The 23,100-nt window shown below is 35.7% G+C and overlaps 2 protein-coding genes across 4 annotated transcripts; both read right to left on the reverse strand.

Annotated features, from left to right (window-relative positions):
* Positions 1-5,035: 5,035 nt before the first annotated feature.
* Positions 5,036-16,561, reverse strand: LOC109168535 (protease Do-like 7). 3 transcript variants are annotated; one of them, XM_019317590.1, is made up of 24 exons: positions 15,998-16,561; positions 15,790-15,860; positions 14,783-14,917; positions 14,005-14,063; positions 13,448-13,484; positions 13,194-13,319; positions 12,767-12,856; positions 12,325-12,390; positions 12,179-12,235; positions 12,036-12,101; positions 11,227-11,334; positions 10,644-10,724; positions 10,321-10,370; positions 9,927-10,092; positions 8,841-9,296; positions 8,434-8,616; positions 8,257-8,362; positions 7,389-7,559; positions 7,136-7,260; positions 6,833-7,024; positions 6,307-6,522; positions 5,765-5,922; positions 5,525-5,636; positions 5,036-5,436 (listed from the first exon to the last, which is right to left on the reverse strand). In XM_019317590.1, the coding sequence occupies exons 1-24, from the start codon at positions 16,281-16,283 to the stop codon at positions 5,275-5,277; spliced, it is 3,279 nt and encodes a 1,092-aa protein (XP_019173135.1). In that variant the 5' UTR covers positions 16,284-16,561; the 3' UTR covers positions 5,036-5,274. The 3 variants fall into 3 exon arrangements, with proteins under 3 accessions (XP_019173135.1, XP_019173134.1, XP_019173133.1); XM_019317589.1 differs by having other exon boundaries at positions 6,833-7,060; XM_019317588.1 differs by having other exon boundaries at positions 6,833-7,069.
* A 103-nt stretch (positions 16,562-16,664) lies between these two features.
* LOC109168537 (probable aquaporin NIP-type) lies at positions 16,665-19,942 on the reverse strand. Its single transcript, XM_019317591.1, has 4 exons — positions 19,759-19,942; positions 19,389-19,613; positions 17,213-17,413; positions 16,665-17,113 (listed from the first exon to the last, which is right to left on the reverse strand). Exons 1-4 carry the CDS (start codon positions 19,891-19,893, stop codon positions 16,844-16,846), a joined length of 831 nt encoding a protein of 276 aa, XP_019173136.1. The 5' UTR covers positions 19,894-19,942; the 3' UTR covers positions 16,665-16,843.
* Positions 19,943-23,100: the final 3,158 nt, after the last annotated feature.

Raw genomic sequence — 23,100 nt, forward strand, 5'->3', positions numbered from 1 at the left:
AAGCTATAGTCACTCAATTAGACTATAATAATTTACATTAGTCATACCATATTTAACAATTGAATTCAACCGATTATTAACTTAAGACATTGGAGGTATTTGGTAAATAGTTGTTGGTTGATAGTTGTTAGCTGATTGGATTAGTAAGTTTGATTAGTTGATATTATTGACTGATTGTAAACAAATGTTTAATTTGGTAAATTAGCTGTTAGCTGATAGTTGTTTTTGAGCAACTTTTTGAATTTTAGCCTTTTAGAGCAATAAGTTGTTACAAAAAGCTAATTAACCAAACACTTATATTGGTTGTTTAACCAAGTCAAACAATTAATAGTGATCAAACAAATCAAAATGGATTGATATGCTAACTATTTTATCAAACAGGGCCATTACAAATTCATCATTCACTTTCTATTTTTCGATGTGAAATACCCTTAATAACAAATACTTCAATTCAATGAAATTAATCCACAATTATTGTTTATAAAATCAAACACCTAAAAGAATAAAGTATACCATAAAAGTTTAGTGGTGACTGGTGAGTGAGAAAAGAAATCCCTTAAGTAGAAGAAAAGATTTCCAATAGCTCAGCATCTGCTCCTACTTGAATTCTAATACTGCATTAGGTAGGCAGTTGAGGCATGCTGCTATTTTTATTTTCCTAAACTGTATAATATATATTAACAATATAATATACAACCAACAAGGCAAAATAATAGCGCGCCAAAAGAGTCGTCAAATGGTTGGAGAATGATTCTCATATCATTATTATTGATTGAGTCCATCACACAGAGTCTTCTTAATACGATTAATTTCCTTCTCACGTATAATTTAAAAGTTATTATACAAAAGTAGAGTCTACCCAGTGTGTACATCACCGGATAGTGATTGCTAGTTTCCTTTGTCACCAACAAAAAATAAAAGAAAGAAACAAAGAAAAAAAGATGCCCAAAAGCATTGATCTAGTAAATGAAAGTCTTACTTACTAAGAGTAGGGCAGGTGTTTGATTCCTGTCATGAACATTAGGGGTTTGAGTTTATAACTTTATATTGAACTTATTGCACAGAAATGTACAATTTGATGTTGAATCTCGAAATTTAATTGTCTTGATTTACCTCTCATTCGTCTGTAAGTGGGTTCATGTAAGGAGAAATTTGAATTATCAAAATAATATTCCCGAAAAGAAAACGTAAAACGTAAAAGGAATCTGGTGTTGTCGTTTTAAGGAAAATATAGAGGTACCACGTACCAAGAAGTACAGTGACCTCTCATTTGGATCAACTTGTATAAAGTTACATATATGATAATATGAAGCCTTTAATTTCTCAGATTAAAGTTATCTGTCTTCAACCAACTTTGGGTTGTTGTGAAATCAATTCAGTGGCAACATCAACCCAATTGTGCATCACCTTTTGGGGCCCTAATATTTAAGGGTATATTTTTGTACATTCCCATATCATCATTTGAAGTATTATAATAACAATTCTTTTATCTTTTTTTTTTTTTAATTATCCAGTTCAATAATTTTTTAAAAAATGGTACCACTGTAACAATATGAAACTATAGTTTATATATAATAAGGATTTCCATGGATTAGTGCAATCATTAGGGACAAATTAATAACTTTATTCGGTATTGATCATTATTTACCTATTTTATCTCTTTTTTTTTTTTTTTTTGAATGATGAGGAAAATTAGTAGTCACTTATTTGAGAGTGTGGACGGGATAAACCCCTAGAAAAATCTTGTATGATGAATTTGACTTAAAGGGTGTGTCGGTAAGATCGAATCGGTTCGTGATTTTTTTTTATTTATTTATTATTATTTTTTTGTACGAGAATCATGCTCCATCCATTTGGTCACCTATTTTATCTCGTTGACTTTGAGAAAATTCACAGTCGCTATTCGAAACTGAAGTCTACCTTGTGACTTAGCCAGACTACAAGAAAATAAATCAATTTAAGTTGTCCATAGTTGAACAACTTAAATTAAGAAGACCAATTAACAACTTCTATGAAAAGTAAAACTTAGAACTTTATGGTTATCAATATTATCTAAAGTCAAAGGCCTTGTGGTCAAGCGACATAGCTGTGACTTCCTCAAATGAGAGGTCTTAGGTTCAAACTCTAGTGTGGAGACTTTGACTCTTTGAAAAAGTATGTATGGACGGACTTGACTGGAAGTTGCTCCCACCACCTATTTTATCTCTTCATTTTACTTATGGTACACATTACATTAGGCAATGACTTTGCAGTTTAACTGTATAAGTTTGTGATGACTCTGAATAAAAAGTGCAAATTCAATTTCAAATCAACCCAAGTAAACAGATTAACTGTCTGAATGTTTTTTTTTTAAAGGACTATGGCCTGTTTGGTAAAAAATTGGCCTATAGGCCAATTTTGGCTTATTTGACCACTATTAATTGTTTGATTTAGTTAAAATATCAATAGAAATGTTTGGTTAATTAGCTTTTTGCAAATTTAAAATGCTAAAATTCAAAAAGCTACTCCAAGCAACTTTTTCAATTAACTTTTTGAGAAAAGAAATTATACCAAACAGCTATCAGCTAACAGCTAATTTATCAAACACTTTTCTATAATCATCTAATGTTATCAACTATTTATACCCTTTAATTAACATAATCAACTAACAGCAAACAGCTATCAGCTAACAGCCATTTTACCAAACATGGCTTATATCTTAAGTTTCATTAACCTGTTTAGAGGTCTGTGAAAAATGTTTAACAAGTCCCACACCAAACTATAACCGTAAAGTACTATATCTTAAATTTCATGAACCTGTTTAGAGGTCTGTGAAAAATGTTTAACAAGCACTGCTGGAAATTATGAAATTTCTGACCACTTGAAAGTGATATTAAAGCAAGTCGAAAATCGATCTTGTTCCGACCACTTTTAATATCCGAAAAAACCTTTTTTGCTATTTTCAATCACTTTTTACTTTCAACTTAATCTAAGATCACTTTCAGATGGTCGGAAATTCCATAATTTCCAGCAGTGAAGTCCCACACCAAACTATAACCGTCTGAAGGCTGATTGTATAGGAATAATAGGATATTGAAAATCGAAAATTACATTATTTTTACCTCATTCCAAGTTTGAGCAGTGCAATATATATAATACTAGATCAGAGTTACCATGAGTCTATGAGGTGAGAAAGAAATTAAAAGGGTGTGAGATATATATGGATCGGAATTGAACTCAAAGAAGCATCACATTCAATTCATATATTTAACTTCATCTACACGTCAGAAGATGTAGCAACCACAAATGGCTTAGCGCAGCATTGCACCCAAACAAGAAATTCCAAACACAAAATAAATGAAATCATCGTCATCAAGTTATACATACTGTATCAGAAAACAATTAGAAACAAATCAAGAGACTAAAGAAAGGAAGTAGTTGTTGAACTTGAATATGTTCTTCGATCAGTCTGCTGCAATCATGTTTCCATTGGAATCATACAAAATCTTGCCGGAAAAATCCAACGGACGGCATTTCTCGCCTTTAATGATAGTCCTCTTCCATATCGGTTGCTCATCACCATCACTACAATCATCTTCATCTTCCTCTTCTTCTTCTTCATACTGGACTTTCCTCCAAGATATCAGTTTCGCCATCAACAGTGCCTTACTGCTATGAAGCCCCGCCGGATTTTTGCCACCCAGCCGCACACAGTTCTTCTTCTTCTTCTTCTTCTCAACGTTATTGCCTCTAGTTGATGTGAATATTGCTCGGTGAGCGCCGCATAAGAAGACTACAGTTGAGAGCACAGCCAAGATTGCTAAAATGGTGATGAAAAGTGTGGCCGTGGGTGAAAATGGCAAGAAGGAAAGATTGTTATGGAGGGTTAGATGAGTTGGAGTAATCCTAGCCATGGCTGCAAGCTGAGAATTGATAATGGAGATTTGGCAAAGTAGAAGATCGAGTAGATCAGAGGTGATAGGAAAGGACTGCCTGCTCAGAGAAAGACATGGCTGTTGGCCTGTTGCTGCTCATCTAACTTTTCCCTCCACTTATTATGTATTAAAACCACTTTAATATATGAAAGTGGACTATGAGAACTATATGTGCACTCAAAAAAATATTATTTTTCTTTATAAACTATAAAACTTTTAATACATAAGTTGAATTTTTTTAAATAGACTTAATTTAAAAAAATTATTAACAAAAATTAAATTTGAAAATTGTGGAGTCATGGCTATTCTTTATTATTGTTGACATAAGTGGACAATACCTTAAGTTTATAAAATTGGACTACATATGTAGTACAGGATTGACCACAAATATGATGAGTGATCAGAAGTAAGGAATGTTGAATTGGTTTGATTGGGATAATGGGGTATAATTACTGCATTATTATGCTCAGCTCCTCCATAGGTTCATAATATATATGATCTGATTCACAGTTCGTTCAGAAGTTAACATCACTAGCTCCATCCTTGAATTCCATTTGCTTTAATTTGTATATATAATATACAATACAAAGTATTTCTTTATTAATCCCATCTCATATCGCAGTTAAGGAACGGAAATGGAATCCACCGTGTACAGAAAGTGACAGACAGTGTAGTGTAGCACAATTATTACATGAAAAACCTCCAAAGGGAAAAGTGTAGCCAAAAAAAAAAAAAAAAAAAGAGGAACAAAACATGCGTGCAAATATGGAAATTAACCGATCGAGGGCATGCAAGGCAATATAGGATGGATCAGATGGGGATGGAGTTGGTGACTGTGGGGTAGACGACGGTGGCGGGATGAGCCATGATGCGGCGGCCCTTGATATGGCGGAAGCAGTAGACCAACGCCCCCACCGGCCACTCCACCAACGCCGTGGCCGCGAACGCCAAGAACCCCAGCGTCGGCCCTACCACCTTGCACCTGCAGGGGTTGCTGCCGGTGCCGCACTGCACGCAAATCGGGACGCCCACTACGCCCATTCTTTATATATAATCCCCTCTACTGTATATATATGTATAATAGCACTTGAAGATGATTGAACGTATAGTAACACAAAACAAAGAAAGAAAGATATAGCATTGAGAAGACAACTAACTTGTATATATGTATTTATAGAATAGAAGCTGGGTGCTTATTAAAAAAAGGCATGCATGCAGCAGAATATAATGTTGGCGGTGGAGGAATTGAAGTTAAGCTGGGAACGGCCGCCACGTGTTGTTTTGGATAGTACACGTGTCAGCGCTGGATGGGTAGGAAATTGACACGTACGTACTAAAAAAAAAAAAAAAAAAAACTGGATCAAGCAGTGGTGATAAGCGTGCGGCGCCACGTTGCGGTGTGAGGATCAAATCTTAGTTCCCATGTTGGCCAGTAGTGTAAATCCTGTTTCAATGTAAGCACTCTAGCTTTCTCATCCAACTGCACTGTTCGAACACGTACAAACTCTCCATGCTTCAATTCCTGCCATCCCATTTTCCATCTCTTTCTATCAAACTACATTTTATTTTATATATACACAAAATCAACTGCAGGTGGATGCAATACATACCTTTGTAGCATTCACAAAAGCATCCAAATCAGGGGTTGCTTTCCCATTAATTTCAACTATCCATTGGAGAGCATACAGGTGATACCGATGTGCTGGGCTCCCACGACACATCCTGATCAATTCCAAATATTCAATTTTAAGATTTGCTAAATCAATCAACTATGTTATGTTGTCAAAACTGCATATCTCTCTAGCTTCTCATATCAGTTCAAAACATACTTTTCAGAGCAAAAAACCAACCTTGACACATATACTCCATGGCCTTCTTTAGGGAGAAATCCAAGTGCACGCACAGCTGGGTGAGCATCTTGAAGAGTACACCCACACCAGTTAATTGCATGTGTACTTCCATTCCCATCTCTTACATCACTTCCCACAACTACTTCAATTTCACGCCCCTAACACACCACACCAACCACTTTAGTTTACTTTATTCACGAGGAAAACTACGTACACTATCACACTGCATCACCACTATAAATCAACACAATTATACACAAATATATATATACAGGGACTTCAAATGAGAACATAGTAAAAAGTAAGGAACGTTCATAACCGCTCATCAGGATCACCAATGGTTGAAAGTTTTGGTAAAAAAAAAAACACCAGTCAATTTTATAATTATCTATTGATCCTTTAATTTTCCCTTTTAGTTTTCAGTAATCTTCAACTGTTGATCTATTCAAATGAATAAATTAGACCAATCTAAACTTTTTACTTGAAGCTCATTCTCACTTAAACCTTCCCATATATATATAATGAAAACATCCAGTTGGTACCTGACGGAAAATAGTCATGTTAAGCTTTCCATCACTGTTACTACACTGGTCTAGTGCTTGGCAAGCATCTTCAATGTCACGGAAGCACGTAACTGGCTGCTTGCTGATTGCTAAAATCATGTCACCTTGCTCTAATACCTTTTTAGCTCCTGACCCAGCAAAGCAACCTTTCACTCTCAAAACTTGATGCCTTGTAGGATCCTTTTTCACAAGGACCTGAATAAAACCCATCAAACAATTATTGAAATACATACATACTTCACAGATTTCATGGAATTAATTGGCAAATGATCAAGCTAAGCAGTCCTAGCTAACTGATGCATTAGCATTATGCAACCATTACATATATACACACATGTAATGACATTCACGATGAAAGACAGGTAGGCTATTTATTTATTTCATTCTATATCAAGCTTAAAAAAAAAAAAAAAAAAAAAAAAAAAAAAAAAAAAAAAAGCACATTCAAATAAGTGCCTGAAAAAATAAATGAAACAAGAAAAAGAACGTTGCCAAAGTACGTTACCTGGATCCAACTGTCACTTAGTCCAAAATTGCGGGCTTTGGAAAGCAACAAAGGATAGAGTTCAACTTCTAATATTCTCACAAGTGGCATAGACTGTTTGACACCATTTATAAGAAGAGGGGGTCCAGCAGCACCAGAAATGATCTTTGCAAGGACTTGACTAATTGTAAGAATTGGAATTCCACGGACAAACTGATGATTTTCTGATGAATTAGAACCATACTTGAGCTGGAAATGCTGATGCGGCTGTTAAAACTCATTTTTATAAAAGCTCATCTCTCATGAGAAAATTGCAGTACCGACCTTTTTACTTCTTGTTTTTGAGGACAGATGTTTGTGTTTATGAACCTGAGCTGAAAAGCTGCCCCATAGGGCTTGAACTCGTCCACACTCATCAGTCAACACACCAGAAAATGAAGCACCAAAATCTGAAACGTCAAGGAAAACAATTCTATGCCCCAGGTTAGGAAGGGGAAAAAAAAAAAAAGAAGTTTACAGACTACAACTGGAAATCAGAATGTCTAAAATTATGAACACAATGGCAAGTTCAACGTACCAGTATCAAGTTCAATAACTTCCATGTTTGTTGCTTTATACCGTGGACAATCAGCTGATGCAACGGTCAAGGTAGCACAAGGATTTGTGACAATTGATTTCCTGGATTTTGCCCGTATGTTTCTGCTTAATCCCACAAGAGATACTGTATCTCCACGACAAAGAGGGGGTTCTGTTGAAGCCAAACTAAAGAGTCAAAGAAGGAAGGAAAATATTTTGATAGAATACTCCAGGGTTGTGAAGCAAAACTATAAACCAAGAGAGCACAATTAAATTTTGTCCTCTATGATGAAGCCCTTTTTTGGGCCAAAGGAATACAAAGGATAGTATTTTTTTTTTTTTTTGTTATAGTGGTGCTGCAATCAACACAAAAATATTACTGCAAACCTTATGACAAACAAAACAAAGTGAAGCAGGACATTTTTTCTTAGAGACAGTAATTACAGCGATTAGGGTTTAGATTATGGATTATTTTTATTACCATTATTATTAATCGGGATGCGGTGCATTTTTTTCCTCCTTACACTACAATTTGACCTTAAGATAGAAAATCCTGGGATATGTAAGTCTAAGTTTCTTTTTCTTTTTAAGAATTAATATGGGAATTAAAAACTTTCGCACTTGAAGAACGCCAAGATTAATAAAAAGTAATTGAATGGTATTGCCAGAAGAATATACACAATCAAATACACATGCGCACCCCACACACAAGCATATATAGTTATATACACATATATGTATGTACGTGTATATATGTGCAAGATCATCACCAAATGCCGGCCAATCTCTTCCAGTAGCTAATGAATATTAAGGTGAAATGGAGCTGTGGATTGAATAAGACCCAATGCATAGGGAAAGCAAAAGTTTACCAGGAAGAAGCTCAGCGGCGCGAACGGCAGAAGCACCAACAGTTCCTAGTGCTTTAGGGTCATATGCAACAACAGCAAAATTGTGCACCGGATGGAGGAAGACTACCTTTTAAGCAAACTAAGCTGCTTAACAACAGAAAATTAAAGTTTCTACAGCTAAATTGTTTACAACAGTACCTGCCCAGGGATTTCAATAGGAAAAGCAGCAAAAGAGAGCAAGATATCAGAAGCTGACACTGCAACAGTGTTCTTATCAACAACAACCAAGCCCATGGTTTCAGAATGATATACAATCACACCAGTTCCACAAAGATGCTGTGAGTGGATGCCATCCAGCATACAAGATGATGGAACATGAACCTACAAATTTTTACCACAGAAAAGAGTATACTTAACTTGAAATAATTGAAGCGTAGATATCAGAGATACTTCTTATTGAAAATAAACATGTATTTTCTTCATATTTCTAGGAACCTTTTGGCTTTATATAGTCACTCTTTTGGTAGTGCACAGCCTATAGATATTAGGCTCATGCAACAAGACAACAGATTTTGTAACTTAAGACAAAGCCATGAAATAGTTACCTCAAACATCACAAGAGTGGACTCAATTGCATGCTCAACAATGGAGGCATTACCTAACTCTGCTTCATCATCTTTGACAACTACAGCATCTACAGTCCCTGTGTCCATCAATCTTTCTTTTGTAAGATCTTGCAAGGAACAATCAGATACAACAATTCCATCAGCAGATGAGTTCTCTTCCTCTGCAACACACTTATAACTGGTTTCCATATTTGTAATGTCATCTGTTGAATTCTGACCAACATGTTGAGGTGTGCCATCCATTGGACTAGATTCACCAGCACAAGATGATACAGTATTGTACAACAGATCTTGTTTGACAGGATCGATGCCAGACAAGAGAAGCGAGCCAGGTGAAAAAGCAGGCTTAGCTATCCATAAGCCAGAATTATCATCGCGGGTGTATATCTGAGGCGGGGCATACCACTCATGGTGGTCAATTGTGACTAAAACTGACTGCACGGAGAAAGAGTTCATAAGATAAGCCATGCAATACCCACCCAAAAGTAGATAAACTGATTGGAAGACTTTTGCCATCCAGCGTTGGGCAAAGGAATTTTAGTTATTCTATGAGATTAATTTTTGCAAGTCACTTTAATTGTAAATCAAAACTTTTAGGGAAAAAAGTATGGAGTTACTTTATTTGGCAAACAATTACTACAAGAGTGTGATTATTGTTAATTCATTTTAATTCTATCAAATACCCCTCAAATTTAATAATCTCCCTCCAGAGATGATGCTCGCATTATTTTCTAAAATCAAAATAAAAGAAATGTGGGAGGAAAACGCTGATCAAAACTATGTTTGATGAACTAGTTGGGAAGACATGGTTTCAACAGAATGATCATGGTACTATATTTCTCTTACCCTATACAAGCCTTCAACTTATTTTCAAATGTAAATTGCTCTACTGTTATGCAGTTTGATAATGGCAAAGCTAAAAGAAAACCAGCCACTGTATGATGTCACTACAATAGGATACCAGCATCAATTTGACAACGACGGGAAGAAAAAGGCTTTTATATGAAAGAGAGCAAAATAATAAATTAAAAAATGTTAGTAGGATCTGCACTGCAGCACCAATACCTTTCTTCTGTGGCGATCTCTGCAGCTTATATACTGTAGTGGTACTCTTACACCCCTACACAACTTAGATAGGACAGAAATTAAATCCTCAAGTCTTGATATATCTTTACCTGCAAACTTTTTAATGATAGCATGGCAAGGAACTCCTGCTCTATAGAGCAAGTATCTGCAATTACAGTTAGGGGAATAACAATCAAGAAAACATTATCTGTCACAAGAATAACATAAAGATGTATTAATTGATTTTTCCATAAATTGGAGGCATCAAAATAATGATAATGAATAAAATAGCCAATTTATTCAGAATTGAAAGAACAAAAAATACTGACTAATAGATTTTTTTTTTTTTTTTTTAAATCAAACATCTACATTTATGCAAAAGTGAAATACAAACCCTGGTTCTGCAACATAGACAAGGCCACAAGAAAAATGAAAATTCCTAGCCTGTGTCAAAAGAGGAATGGAATTAGAAAATTAAGCAAGCAGCATTAGCAGGTTACAGCATCTTAATGAACTGGATCAAAAAGAAGTTACTAAAATAAACAGAGAATTACATCATTAGTCTGTTATGCATTATGATTTTCTGAGAATTCAATACATGTTTGAAATTTATGGGTATTACATTAGGGAGATTTCAAGTCAATGTAAAGCCAAGAGGATTATTGAAAATAAATATTACACCATACATTTTTAGAAGAGCTAATAAATATTACAAACCTGTTGATAAGAAAGAGGGTGCATCACTGCACCACTGACTTCCAAGAAGTAGTCAGGAGTTATTGAGTGCAGATCCTGAACCTAAAATTAACCAAGGGACTAAGCCCACACTTTAAGAACATAATAATAATACAATAAACGGAAAATCACACTTTTTGTCCGCCAATTATAGGATTATTGTGCATTTAGTCCCCAATTAGAGGCGCCTCCAGCTTTGGTCCTCCAATTATCAGTGTAGTGGCAATTTTCCCCCACTGAAAAGGAACTGTTAGAGACTACACTAATACTTGGAGTAAAAAATTAGAGGCGCCTATAATTGGGGAACCATAAGTGCCATTTTCCCTACAATAAACAAGAAGAAAACCTCACAACCTTAGATTTAGAATATATAAACTAGTTATGCAAAAAGATACTATCTAGCAAATTTACAATCAAGTGGCATAAAAATTATCGGTTTGATATTCCAACTTGCAATTGTTAAATTCCAGAAAATTAATTCAGGAAAAGTTGGATGCAAGGAGTATTGTATCACTAGAATAGATGCTCTGGGTGATTCAGTGATCCAACATGAACAATAACTCACCACCAAGTTAATGGTCAATGAAATACCACCCCTTTCAATTTGAAGTTCAACTTTCTGCTTGACACTGTCATCAAGTATAATTTCCATTCTGAGGAACTGGGTAATCACCTGCAGTAAATATCTTAAGAGTCAGCAAAATACTATGATCAATTTATGACAAATACCCTGATCACCTAAGAAAATAACAATATATTAAAACTTAGCAGAATAATATTCAATTCTTCAAGTAAGGTCTGAAAGCATTAAATCAATTGAATTGGAAAATGGCCCACCACCACCCACCATTTGCACTAAGTATCCAATATTTATGGTGGTTATTAATTCTTTAATGACTTCAGGGGCATTGGTTCAGTAAATTATGAATGATTAAGGAAGATGGTGAGGATGGTTAGTCAAGATGTACAGACATTAATGGGGAAAGAATGGAGAAACTCAAACATTACTTCTATTTATTAAAAAGTACATAGAAAATAGATCATACTCTCACATTTGCTTAATATGCAGGCAGGATTAAAAAAGGGGCCACTAATTATACTTGCATTTCTATTTTGCTAAGGAGTTATTAGGAAGACTTTCAATTCACCAGATTCTCTAAATGACGTGTCTTGGATAAAATTTTGGTATTTTGGGAGGTCACTCCAACCAACACTTCTAGTGGAGGAAGTAGTTTTACTAACTTAAGGTTAATGGGATTTTTTCTAACAGTGCTTGGGAATCTATGTTGAGATGAAGACTTATTAGTTCTAAAATCTGTGTGTATAGACACACACACACACAAAGAGGAGATCGAGATGGAAGGGAAGACTAACCTCCCCATTCATTCGAAGAAGAATATCACCTGGCTCTAATCGATTATAAGCTGGACCACCTGGCACCTGTAATAAACCAGATCTCTAATAAATATTGTTAACGAGATAATTTAGGGAATAAGCACCAAGGATGATACACTTACCACAGAATCAACAACAAGCATTCCAGTTTCATCCGGGGGGGATGAATTACGCACTAACTATTTAGTCAAAAAAAAAAATGTATGATTATTTAACCATTCTAATTTCTAAATGTAAGAAAGAAAATGAGATCATGAATCCCATATACCTGCTCTGTTTCACTTTGAAGACCAAGCCGGCGGGTCTCATCAAATCCTTTATGGATAAATGTTGCCTACACCATAAATAGCAAGACCTGAATCATACCTTCACCAAAAGCAGGGGGAGGAAATACTGCAAGTAGTGTCAAATTTATGCAGAAGAAAAAGTACAAAATGCCCTTTAATGTAGGAGAAAAATAAACACCAAAGAGAAAGCTTCACCTCAATTCCTGAGGATGAATTTCATTTAGAAACAACAATGCCACAATCTCTGAATAATTTTGATTGAGTAACTAACAAAGAGTTAATTGAGTAACAGGAGTTTCCAGGAAAGGAAATGTTTATCCCTCCTCCAAAAAGAATGATGATTAATAAGCATGGTCTTCTGATTAAATAAACTTCAGAACAAAGAACATTTAGAAAACTCCAAATGAAAATGAACTAACAAACCTGAAGTGTACCACGAGGAATGGAGACAGCCTCCCATTTGTTCGTGGAATACACTCTTCCTTCTCGTAGGAATTTCAAAGCCCTCATGACCTGAAAGGCAATTTAAAATTTAAATCTTAGTAATAGTATGTTCCTGCAACTAAGAAATTAACAAGAAAGTCATAGCTTCAGTAAACAATATGAAGGGGAAAAGGAGAGTGAACGCATCATTATAGACAAACGCACATAGATGTAGTGAGGATACTTTTGAACTATTACTTGGGCCAATAAGCATCTATAAAGTAATTAATGGTAATTTAGGTTTAGTCCCAAGTGAAAATAGCAGCAAATCTGTGAGACAATAACATTAGGAAACCTTCTCTCAGCCATTGGAAGCACAGAATTTGGCGCAAAAAATAAAGAGAGAGACAGAGAAATATGCACTCACTCGTTCTAAAGGTAGATAAAAAGCAGAGGCACTTAATGACCTGCCCCCAGCATTTAAAGCAACTGCTCTGCCTTGGCAGTCAATTACTGGAGAGCCACTTGAACCACCTTTAGTCCCAGATGCAGCCTGTAGTACAATGAAAGAGAAAGGGATTAAGATCACCATCTCCAAGGGGTGACAGTGTGACACGCTAAGTCACCCACTCTCACTTAGTGCAAGTGTGCAGAAAAAACCAATCAAAGCATAATGCTTACTTGTATATAAAATGTATTGAAGTCATTGTAACCATTCCTGCACCAAAAAATAGTAATTTTAATAAGCATTTTACTGAAAAAATTTTGCAATTCAGTCATGAATAAAAATGAGACACAGGAAAATACCAAAACAACTAAGTCGGTAGGTGGAATGGTATACAAAAGAAGATCTAACCTACAATATGTGATACAATATCAAGTACAGAGACTACTACCAAAAAAGCCAAATAAATATAGAAATATACGATTAAAGAGAGTTGAATTGAGAATTGAAATCCACAAAGCAGAACACAATACAACTAGTTTTGTAGTGGAATCAACCTCAACCTCAAGCAATTTTTCTGACAGGTAACCCGCAGAGAGGTCCAATCTAGTCTAGTGAATAAAACACAGTTGGAAATCAAGGTGCAAATGTTCAATGAAGATTACAGCAAGAGAAGAGATTGAGAAACCTAAAATTAAGAATTGTGTAGAGTCTGCAATGAAACAAAACAATATTTATCCTCACCTTTCATCGTAAACACTTAGTTGAGTAGAGAAGTTAAAAGAAAACATACTTCGTATAATTTGGAGCATCCCTATCCAAACGTGCAAGGGTGCCACTCAAAATAGAGACCTGTAAATTGTGAACAGCACACATTTAGTTCAAGGGTGCCATTCAAATATTCTCTCTTTAATATCACCTTATCCCTATCCCGATTTGTTCATTGCTCTATTTATCAAGCCTTAAAGTAGTTCATTTGGATAAATTTGGTGAATTTAAATGGATTCCTAATTTAGATAATTTATACCCCGATGGCCTCCAAGCATCCTAAAATGTGTCTAAAACTTAAGCCTGCATGTTCCATGATGGTCATAACTGACATAGAAAATCACCAAAATGATAAACAGCACCTTGATCTATGTGCACCTCTTGAAAGGGCAACGTACTCTTACTCTTTATTGCCATGCTATGAAGATAAAATAAGGTAATAATCAAGCAACATAAATTATGCCTCCATCAAAACTTCCCAAAAAATAAATAAATAATAGTGTTATTATTTGTCAACGGTCATGACCATCCACCAAACCAGTTAATGATTGTATAATGTCATTAGAACGAGTACAAGATATTTCATCTCATTTTCTTTCGTTCAACCAAATACAAAATCTGTTGTTATGTGGGACGCACAAAGAGCAAACGGACCATCACAAAAATACTGATTAAAGTACTGTATAAAACCCCTGTTTCGAGAAATATTTTCCAAGTCAATGGCATCAAGAATACTCCAAAGAAGAGAAAGAAATTACATAGAGTCAACAACATATCCATAAACAGTCTTTTAATCTATATACCTTCTCTCCACTATCATTTCCAACAACCCTGATTTCCAGTCCTACACAAGCAGCTTCAGGAGCAAGAGGAACTTCTTCATAGCTCAGAAATTTTATTGCACTAGGGTCATAGCGGAAAAACCCAAAATCATGAACCTAGGAAATAGATTAAAAGTTATTCACAACACAAAAAGAGTGATGAATCTCAAGAAGGTATAATCAAGGATCAGTTATGAAGCAAAACAAGACAGTTCCAAGGAAGACATTTTTAAGACGTTAAAACTAACATAAATTTATCATGAAATCAAGCCACCCAGAGAGTGTTTTTGGCTTTGCACACCCATGAAGACCTCAGTCAGAGAAGAATAACTATAGTCATAACAAGCAATCTACTAATTGGGAAAGAGAAATTCCTACTCAGCATCTCTCCTGCATAATAATTAGTAAATTTGTTGAATTTAACAAGATGACCGTTTTGTATCTAATAGTAAAGAAATTAGTGTTGCAAATGTATGATTGCAGCATGTACAAGACACAATATATACAGGCTCAAGTTTTTTAAAGTTACTCTAATCCACGCACTCTACCTCTTTCAAATCACACTCCCTTGGCAAATTCAAGAAATCATGCAGATCCAATCAAGACACTCCACATCATTGAAAAGCATTGCCACTGTTAGATATCGGATTAATTGAGTTAATGTGTGATTTTATATTTTTAGCCAACCCTCATACTTTTGAGAATATATAAAATAAAACAATTTTTTTGGATCCTTGTTCAGCAAAGTAGCTAGGAGACAAATAGGTATGAATAGTGTGAGGAAACACCAAGAAGGCTGCCCTAACAACAAAACACATCAACCCCTTCAGCCAACTCCTCCCTGGAAAGCTATTCCACAAAATTGGGAGCCTGTTACAATCTAGGTTTTCTTGCTTTCATTTCTTAATCTGTACCTTTCAGAAAATGGTGCCATATGTTTGAAGTAATCAATGTAAGCATATAAAGTCACCAAATAACAGAAAACTCACAGGGTCTCTGTATATTGGATAGACAGGGGTTTCTTCACGGTTCACAAACATAGCTTCCGCCACCACAGGTCCTACAAACAAATTGATCATCAGTACTCTTTTTAAAAAAAATCTCAAAGAAAACTTGATTCATTTTCCCGTTCCTGTTAAACACAGCAAAATCAAGGCCTCCGTCGATAATATACAGGCCATAGTATACATAAATCACCAGGTTTAACCACGTGGCGGTTTGTGAGTATGATTCCCCGGCACTTATCCACAACGAAGCCGGTTGCGTAACTGGAACCGGCAGACTGAGTGTCGAAAGCTCGACATGTGGTGATCCGGAGAACGACCACCGCGGGAACCACCTTGTTAAGCGCCCCCCGCCAGTCCTCGGCGTTGACGACGTTCTTGAACGGAGGATCAATCTCCATACATAGTTCCTCCTTCGTTATAGGCGATTCCGGTCCCGATGCATCCTCCAAAACCAAATTCTCCAACAAATCCTCCATCTTCCTAAAACCCTATCCCCCCTCAACCGAAATTTTGTAACACAATCTAATCAACAATTCCTGAGTATATTTTAGAGGTACATAGAATCCAATCCGAACGAAGAGTATACTCCGGCGAGGATTAGATGGCTAAAGATTCACTCTACATGCAGACAGATCGGAATCAAATTTCGCTCCAATTCAATCAATCATTCACTGGTTTCTTGACTGACTCAGAGTCGTCGCAGAGGATTGAAATGACGTCAATGACTATTTATATTTTTCTTTAACTGCTCCGCCTGCTCCTGTCCGTTTATGCGGAGTATCTATTCAATTGCCTATTAACTTTTCATATAAAATAAAGTTATGCAGAAAACACTCTACAATTTATGAATTTTAATTAATTAAACGCTCCATCATCATACTGGAAAAAATACTTATATCAAATACTGATACATTGACAATGAACTATATGAACTGCAAGCTAGCTAAACAGGCATTATACTCTGCAACTACAGTTTTGTAGCGCTCTGATCTCCTACGAGAGAAGTGCAGATAATACAAAGAATCCATAGCGCTAGCTAACTTCTGAGCTGTTTGAGGAATGATCTGGTTCTGCTCGAGTCGCTGGCCGGTTTGTGAGTGAGTTTAAGCACGTTGTATACAAATGCTCCGGCTACCATTCCGATTATGGGTCCGAGTATGTATACCCACAGGCCTCTGTAAGTATGCTTCACAATGGCCGGCCCGATGCTTCTGGCTGGGTTCATTGACGCTCCAGAAATCGGGCCAGCAACCAACACGTTCAAAAGGATGGTCATTCCGATAACGACTCCGCTCAAATCTCCTACCTGCATTATATTTCAGACCAGACAAGATTTTAAGATTGAGAAACAACAAAAGGGTGTAGTGTTAAGGAATTGACAGTAAAAGAGAGGAATGTATAGTACCGTTGCTCTATCGTCTGTTGAAATGCTGGAAATGACGAACATGAGGAGGAAGGAGATGATAATTTCTACAACAAAGGACTGCAAGTTGGATCCGGCGGGGAGAGTGCCAAAGAAAGCTTCGGGTGTTATGTCGAATATCATGGCTAATGTGGAACTAGCGAGGATTGAACCAATTAATTGAGCCACAATATAGACTGGCACCTGCACGTATAAATTTAATGATGATGACCATATATAAAATTAATTTCATTTGTTGTCATATTTTTATAAGTGATGATAGTTCACTTTAGTTAAATGACTAAAATGTGTAGGTAGGCACATGTAATTTTGGAAATATGTCGAAAAAAAATGGACGAAATTATGAAAAACACATTTAAAAAATGTGTTTTATCATATTTCCGGTCAAACTAGAAACGCAAACTATTTTTTTTTTGGTGTCTCCGGGCGACCAAAATTGGCCGCCGATTTCTCCGGCGAAGGAGAAGACAACCAAACTGGTGAAACCAGCGAAGTAGAAGGCGACCAGTTTGGTTGCCTTGGGCGTTTCTCGAGAAACGCAGGTCTGACTTGCGTTCGTTTTTAGTTTGACTGGAAATGTGATATAACGCATTTCTCAAATGTTTTTTCATAATTTTGTCCAATTTTTCTTTTGTCATATTTTCGGAATTGCACGTATCTACCTACACATGCATTTCAGCCATTCTTCTCAATTTTTTATTAGAACATTCATATTTGGTCCTAATATTATTTGTCCAATTTTTCTTTTGTCATATTTTCGGAATTGCACGTATCTACCTACACATGCATTTCAGCCATTCTTCTCAATTTTTTATTAGAACATTCATATTTGGTCCTAATATTATTATGATTATGATAGGACTATTTTTAGTCCACCATCAATAAAATCATTAAAATGTCGTTAAAATATACAAAATAGGTTGAACAGCTATATTTTTATGTTTTTTTTTAAAAAAAATTCATATTTGAAGACTGTAATGTCTTTGTATTTAAGTATATTTATACTATTGAACCAAAAATAATCTGGTTACAATAATATTATGACCAAAAGTTGATGTTGTGATAAAAAAAGACTTAATGAACTGCTATGTATAAATCTAAGACTAAAAATAATAGAGGAACCAATTTGAAATATGTAAAATAAGTCAGGGACCGAAAAGACAAAAAAGTACTTGGATACTTGGATGTGAATGTCAGTGAGCCAATAACTATTTTGGTTAATGATTTTAAGAGTAAGGGTGAAATAGAAAAAAAACATGTAATTGAGTCCTTGAATAATTTTTTAAAATAATTTTACATAATTAATTATTTTAATTTTTTTTGAAAGGTTAATTATTTTAATTTTTAAAGATGGTAATTCTTTTTTTTTTTAATTAATTATTTTATTTACAATTATTTTAAAATTTTATTTTTAAAATCGGTAACTGACGCTAGCCTACTTCCAGGTAAACATATAGGTCATTTTGGATTAAATTGTATGAATTTGTATTGTTTAGGAACTCAATTGCATTTTTTTAGTTCGATGACTTAATTATAGTTTGGTGCGCAGTTGAGTGGCATATTTGACCCTTATTCCATAATTTTAAGCAAGCTTTTGTGTTATGATTTTTAGACTAATAAAATAGTTATTTAAAGGACAATTAAAAGATAACATTGTCTAAATCTAATGTCATGATGGCAAATTATTATACTATATGAATTAGTGCCATAATAAGTAAAATTTGAATACTACCACGATTATTATACACTTACGTATTAGTGTATTACTATAACAAGCAAAATCTAAATATTATGTACCATGTATAATCTAATTAAGGACGTTATATATCTTGGAAACAACAAAAATGTTACATGTCTCAATGTGATAACTCTTATACGCTACCTAAAGGATGGTCACTAAGTACCTAGAGGAGGGTGAAGAGGTCTTAGGGGCCGGAGAATTTAGCCTTTTGTGTTGTTTGAAAGAGATAAGATGATTAAGTGAGTAGAGCACTCGTGACTAGTGAATTCAATTTTTACTAATATCATCTTAACTGGACATAGTGTATAGGTCTCTTTATTCTTAATATGGTTTAACTATTTTATGTGATTTGTAAAAGGAATTGAGATTTTTGGAGCGATTGTAAGATTTCTCTCATAAGTGAGTAAAGTTCATTACCAGTTTCCATGAGAAGCGGGCGAAGATGGCGTTGGTGAGAGTGACGGCGGGGTTAAAATGGCCATCGGAAACATGACCCAATGTGTAAACCATGACCATAACAATCAATCCCCACGTGACACATATCCCCGGAAACGTAACCGTGCCGCCGTATAACTTGTTCACCGCCACCGATCCACATCCCGCGAATATTATGAAGTAAACCCCAACCACCTCCGCTAAAAACTACAACAATTCAAATAAACAATTCGCTCCGTCGTTAATTTCTTCCTTGCCCACAAAATCCAAACCAACCTACGCAGAATCGTAGATTATAGATATATTAAGGATGATACGATATATATATATATATATATATATATATATATACCTTCTGAGCAGTAGTGAAAGCCATCACGCAAGATGAACCTGCGTTTCGAAACGTCGACGTTCCGGTGCCGGTGGCTGTTCCTTGTTCCATATTCGAGATCGCCTCCTCCTCAACCCTATCATCACATTTCGTCATTGTCGTTAACACACACAGTCACGGTAGTTACAGGAGTAGTTTGCAAAATAGGATAGATTGGATATATGTAATTTGGATAGGGTTTGGTACTATACGAGGATTAAGGAGGTTTATGTATCTAATATTTATAGTGTTTGTTTTACGTACTTGACCCTCCCCGCCCCGGCGCCCACTCTCACGGGATAATGGCCATTCCCGTGGATAGATGGACGGACCTGATCTGGATAAGCAAGACCCGGAACCATTTTATATTTTTATAATTTTATTAACCAAATTGATTTCGAGACTTCATAAATAAATGCCCATGCCTAATTTTACCTATCATATTTATTATTCATTATTCAAATCAATTCTTTCTTCATTCCTTATTATTTTAATATTTTTTAATTATTTTTAAATTTTTTTTTGTATTTAATATTACTTTTTATTTAGTTTCAGAATATATAAATTTTATATACTAAAACCAAACTTTTTTTGAATACTGTTACTAATTAAGAATCACACTTTTCTTTCTCGTACTAATTGAGATAAAAGATAAATGCTTTCAACTAAAATTTCATTAAAAGAAATCATAAAAATGCCTCAATTGCACAAATTTTACTTGTTTGATAATTTGATTGCACAATTTTTAAATTTAGTGATCTAATTGCATAAAAATAATAAGTTCAGTTACCTATTTAACAATAATTATTCCTAATAATAATAACATTATTATTAATTTAATATTACGGGGTATTAAACAACGATTGTAATAGATGATGTAATATTCAATGGCGGAATGAAAGGATATTCAATGGTAAGAGAATTGGGGATGGGCAGAAAATTTAAGTTATTGGATATTTGGATTCAGTTACAAATAGCAGAGGTTAATAGAGCCCTCGAAAGAGCAAGGAAAGTGGCAATTTATATCGTGCACCAGGGCGCGCATTGCATTATGCATCCTGGTGTAAAATGACGTGGGGGATTTTTTTTTATTTTTTTTTTATATAATTTCGCTATCCTGTGTCAGTTGTTAAATTTCTTTATAAAAATTTCATGTTAAAAAATGTACATAATTGTATAACAAAATACACATATTTTTTTTTTGAAAAGATAATACACATATTCTAACATAATACATAATACACATAAACTCTTAACATAATACACATAAATTTTATGTTTTGGATGTACATAATTGTATAAAAAATGTACATAATTGTATACCATAATGGGTTAAAAATGATATGATTAAGAAAGTATAGAATATATACAATATTATTTATTAAAAAAAAAAAACCATTGCTAAGAAGCATGAAAATGTATTGAGTAATGCCTATGATTATTTTGTTTTTAATGTTGAAGCTTCTCACAATTATAATTCCAAATTTCAAATTTTAAAATATAATAAATTAATAATCACAAAAAAAAAAAAAAATGATCTGCGCATAATTCAAATAGAACACTAATTTTTTTTAAATATAAAGTTAATCATATTGATGAGGATTGTATATTCAACGTAACTGAATAATAATTTGTACAATAACAATATAAGAAGATAAGTAAAGAGACCTAACCAACTACAAACACAAGAGTCCTAACACTCCCCCTCAAGCTCAAGGTGGAGCAGTCGAAATGTTGAGTTTGTCACGGAGATAGGAGAACCGAGTAGACGCAAGTGGCTTGGTAAAGATGTCAGCAATCTAATCCTTCGTGGAAATAAAGTGAACCTGAATTTCCTTTTTGGCGACCTTGTCTCTGACGAAGTGGTAGTCAATTTCCACGTGCTTAGTCTGAGCATGGAAAACCGGATTGGCACATAGATACGTAAGTCCCAAGTTGTCACACCATAGACTAGGCGCAGAAGCTAGAGAAAAACCAATCTCCCGAAGCAAAGAAACCAGCCATGTTACCTCAGCTGCCACATCAGCTAAGGCTTTGTACTCAGCCTCAGTAGAGGAACGCGCCACCGTGCGCTGCTTCCGACATGACCACGAAATCAGATTAGAGCCCAAAAGCACAGCAAAACCACTGGTGGACTTCCTATCATCCGGACTACCAACCCAATCCGAATCAGAAAACGCATGCAGCAAGGTGGACAAAGACTTTCGAACACACAGCCCCATACCAAGAGTGCCTTTCACATACCGCAACACATGCTTCATCGTAGACCAATCAGCAGTAGTAGGAGCCTGCATGCGCTGGCAAAGCCTGTTCACCGCAAAAGACAAATCAGGGCAAGTCACCGTTAAGTACTGCAAGACACCCGCTAGCCCACGGTAGTGCGTAGGATCAGCATCACCGTCATCAGAACGAGCAACTGAGACCGGAGTAGAAACCGGTTTACAGTCAACCATCCCTGCACGCTTGAGAATGTCCTGAACATAACGGCGCTGAGACAGAAGAATACCATCAGAAAGAGAAACAGTCTCAATACCCAGAAAGAAAGACGGAGGCCCCATATCCCGAATTTTAAACTCCTGAGCAAGCCGATCCACCAGCCCAGTAACACGATGTGAATCCGAGCCCATGACAAGAATGTCATCGACATAAACCAGAAAATAAAGTTGCACACCATGATCAGAATAAATAAATAAAGAAACATCAGTCTTCGACGGAACAAAGCCAAATGAAAGAAGAAAATTATGTAACCAGGTAAACCATGCACGCGGGGCCTGCTTAAGCCCATACAGAGAGCGCTGTAAAAAAACAAACATGATCAGGTACTGACTTGTCCTCGTATCCTGGAGGCTGACGCATATACACCGTCTCAGCCAAACGCCCATTAAGGAAGGCGTTATGCACATCCAGCTGTCGAATACACCAATCACAAGAATATGCCAAAGAAAGTAGAAGACGAACGTGGTGGGCTTAACAACCGGACTGAACGTCTCAAAGAAATCCTTGCCCGCAATCTGATTAAAGCCCTTCGCAACCAACCGGGCCTTGTGCCGCTAATAGACCCGTCAGCATTCCTCTTGACACGAAACACCCACTTACACCCCACAACATTCATCCCCGGAGTGTAGGGAACAAGTCGCCAGGTCTGATTTTGAAGCAGAGCATTAAACTCAGCATCCATGGCCTCACGCCACTCTGGATGCTTGACTGCTTGTGAGTAACATGTGGGCTCAGGAGGATCAACAGTAGACACCAAAGCCACATGCTCCTGAGGACCCATGCTCCGCGTGGCCATAACATGAGAGCGAGGACCAACCACCTTAGTCC

This window comes from Ipomoea nil, unplaced genomic scaffold (genome assembly GCF_001879475.1).
Source record: "Ipomoea nil cultivar Tokyo-kokei standard unplaced genomic scaffold, Asagao_1.1 scaffold3199, whole genome shotgun sequence".
NCBI lineage: Eukaryota > Viridiplantae > Streptophyta > Magnoliopsida > Solanales > Convolvulaceae > Ipomoea > Ipomoea nil.

Coding starts and splice junctions, on each gene's coding strand:
- LOC109168535 (XM_019317588.1), bottom strand. CDS start 16,283: ATGGAGGATTTGTTGGAGAATTTGGTTTTGGAGGATGCATCGGGACCG. Junction 12,102..12,178: donor TGCTTGTTGTTGATTCTGTG/GTAAGTGTATCA, acceptor GGTTTATTACAG/GTGCCAGGTGGTCCAGCTTA. Junction 7,261..7,388: donor AGTTATTGAACTTGATACTG/GTACGTTGAACT, acceptor TTGACGTTTCAG/ATTTTGGTGCTTCATTTTCT.
- LOC109168537 (XM_019317591.1), bottom strand. CDS start 19,893: ATGACGAAATGTGATGATAGGGTTGAGGAGGAGGCGATCTCGAATATG. Junction 17,414..19,388: donor CCCGCTTCTCATGGAAACTG/GTAATGAACTTT, acceptor TTATACGTGCAG/GTGCCAGTCTATATTGTGGC. Junction 17,114..17,212: donor CAACAGACGATAGAGCAACG/GTACTATACATT, acceptor AATATAATGCAG/GTAGGAGATTTGAGCGGAGT.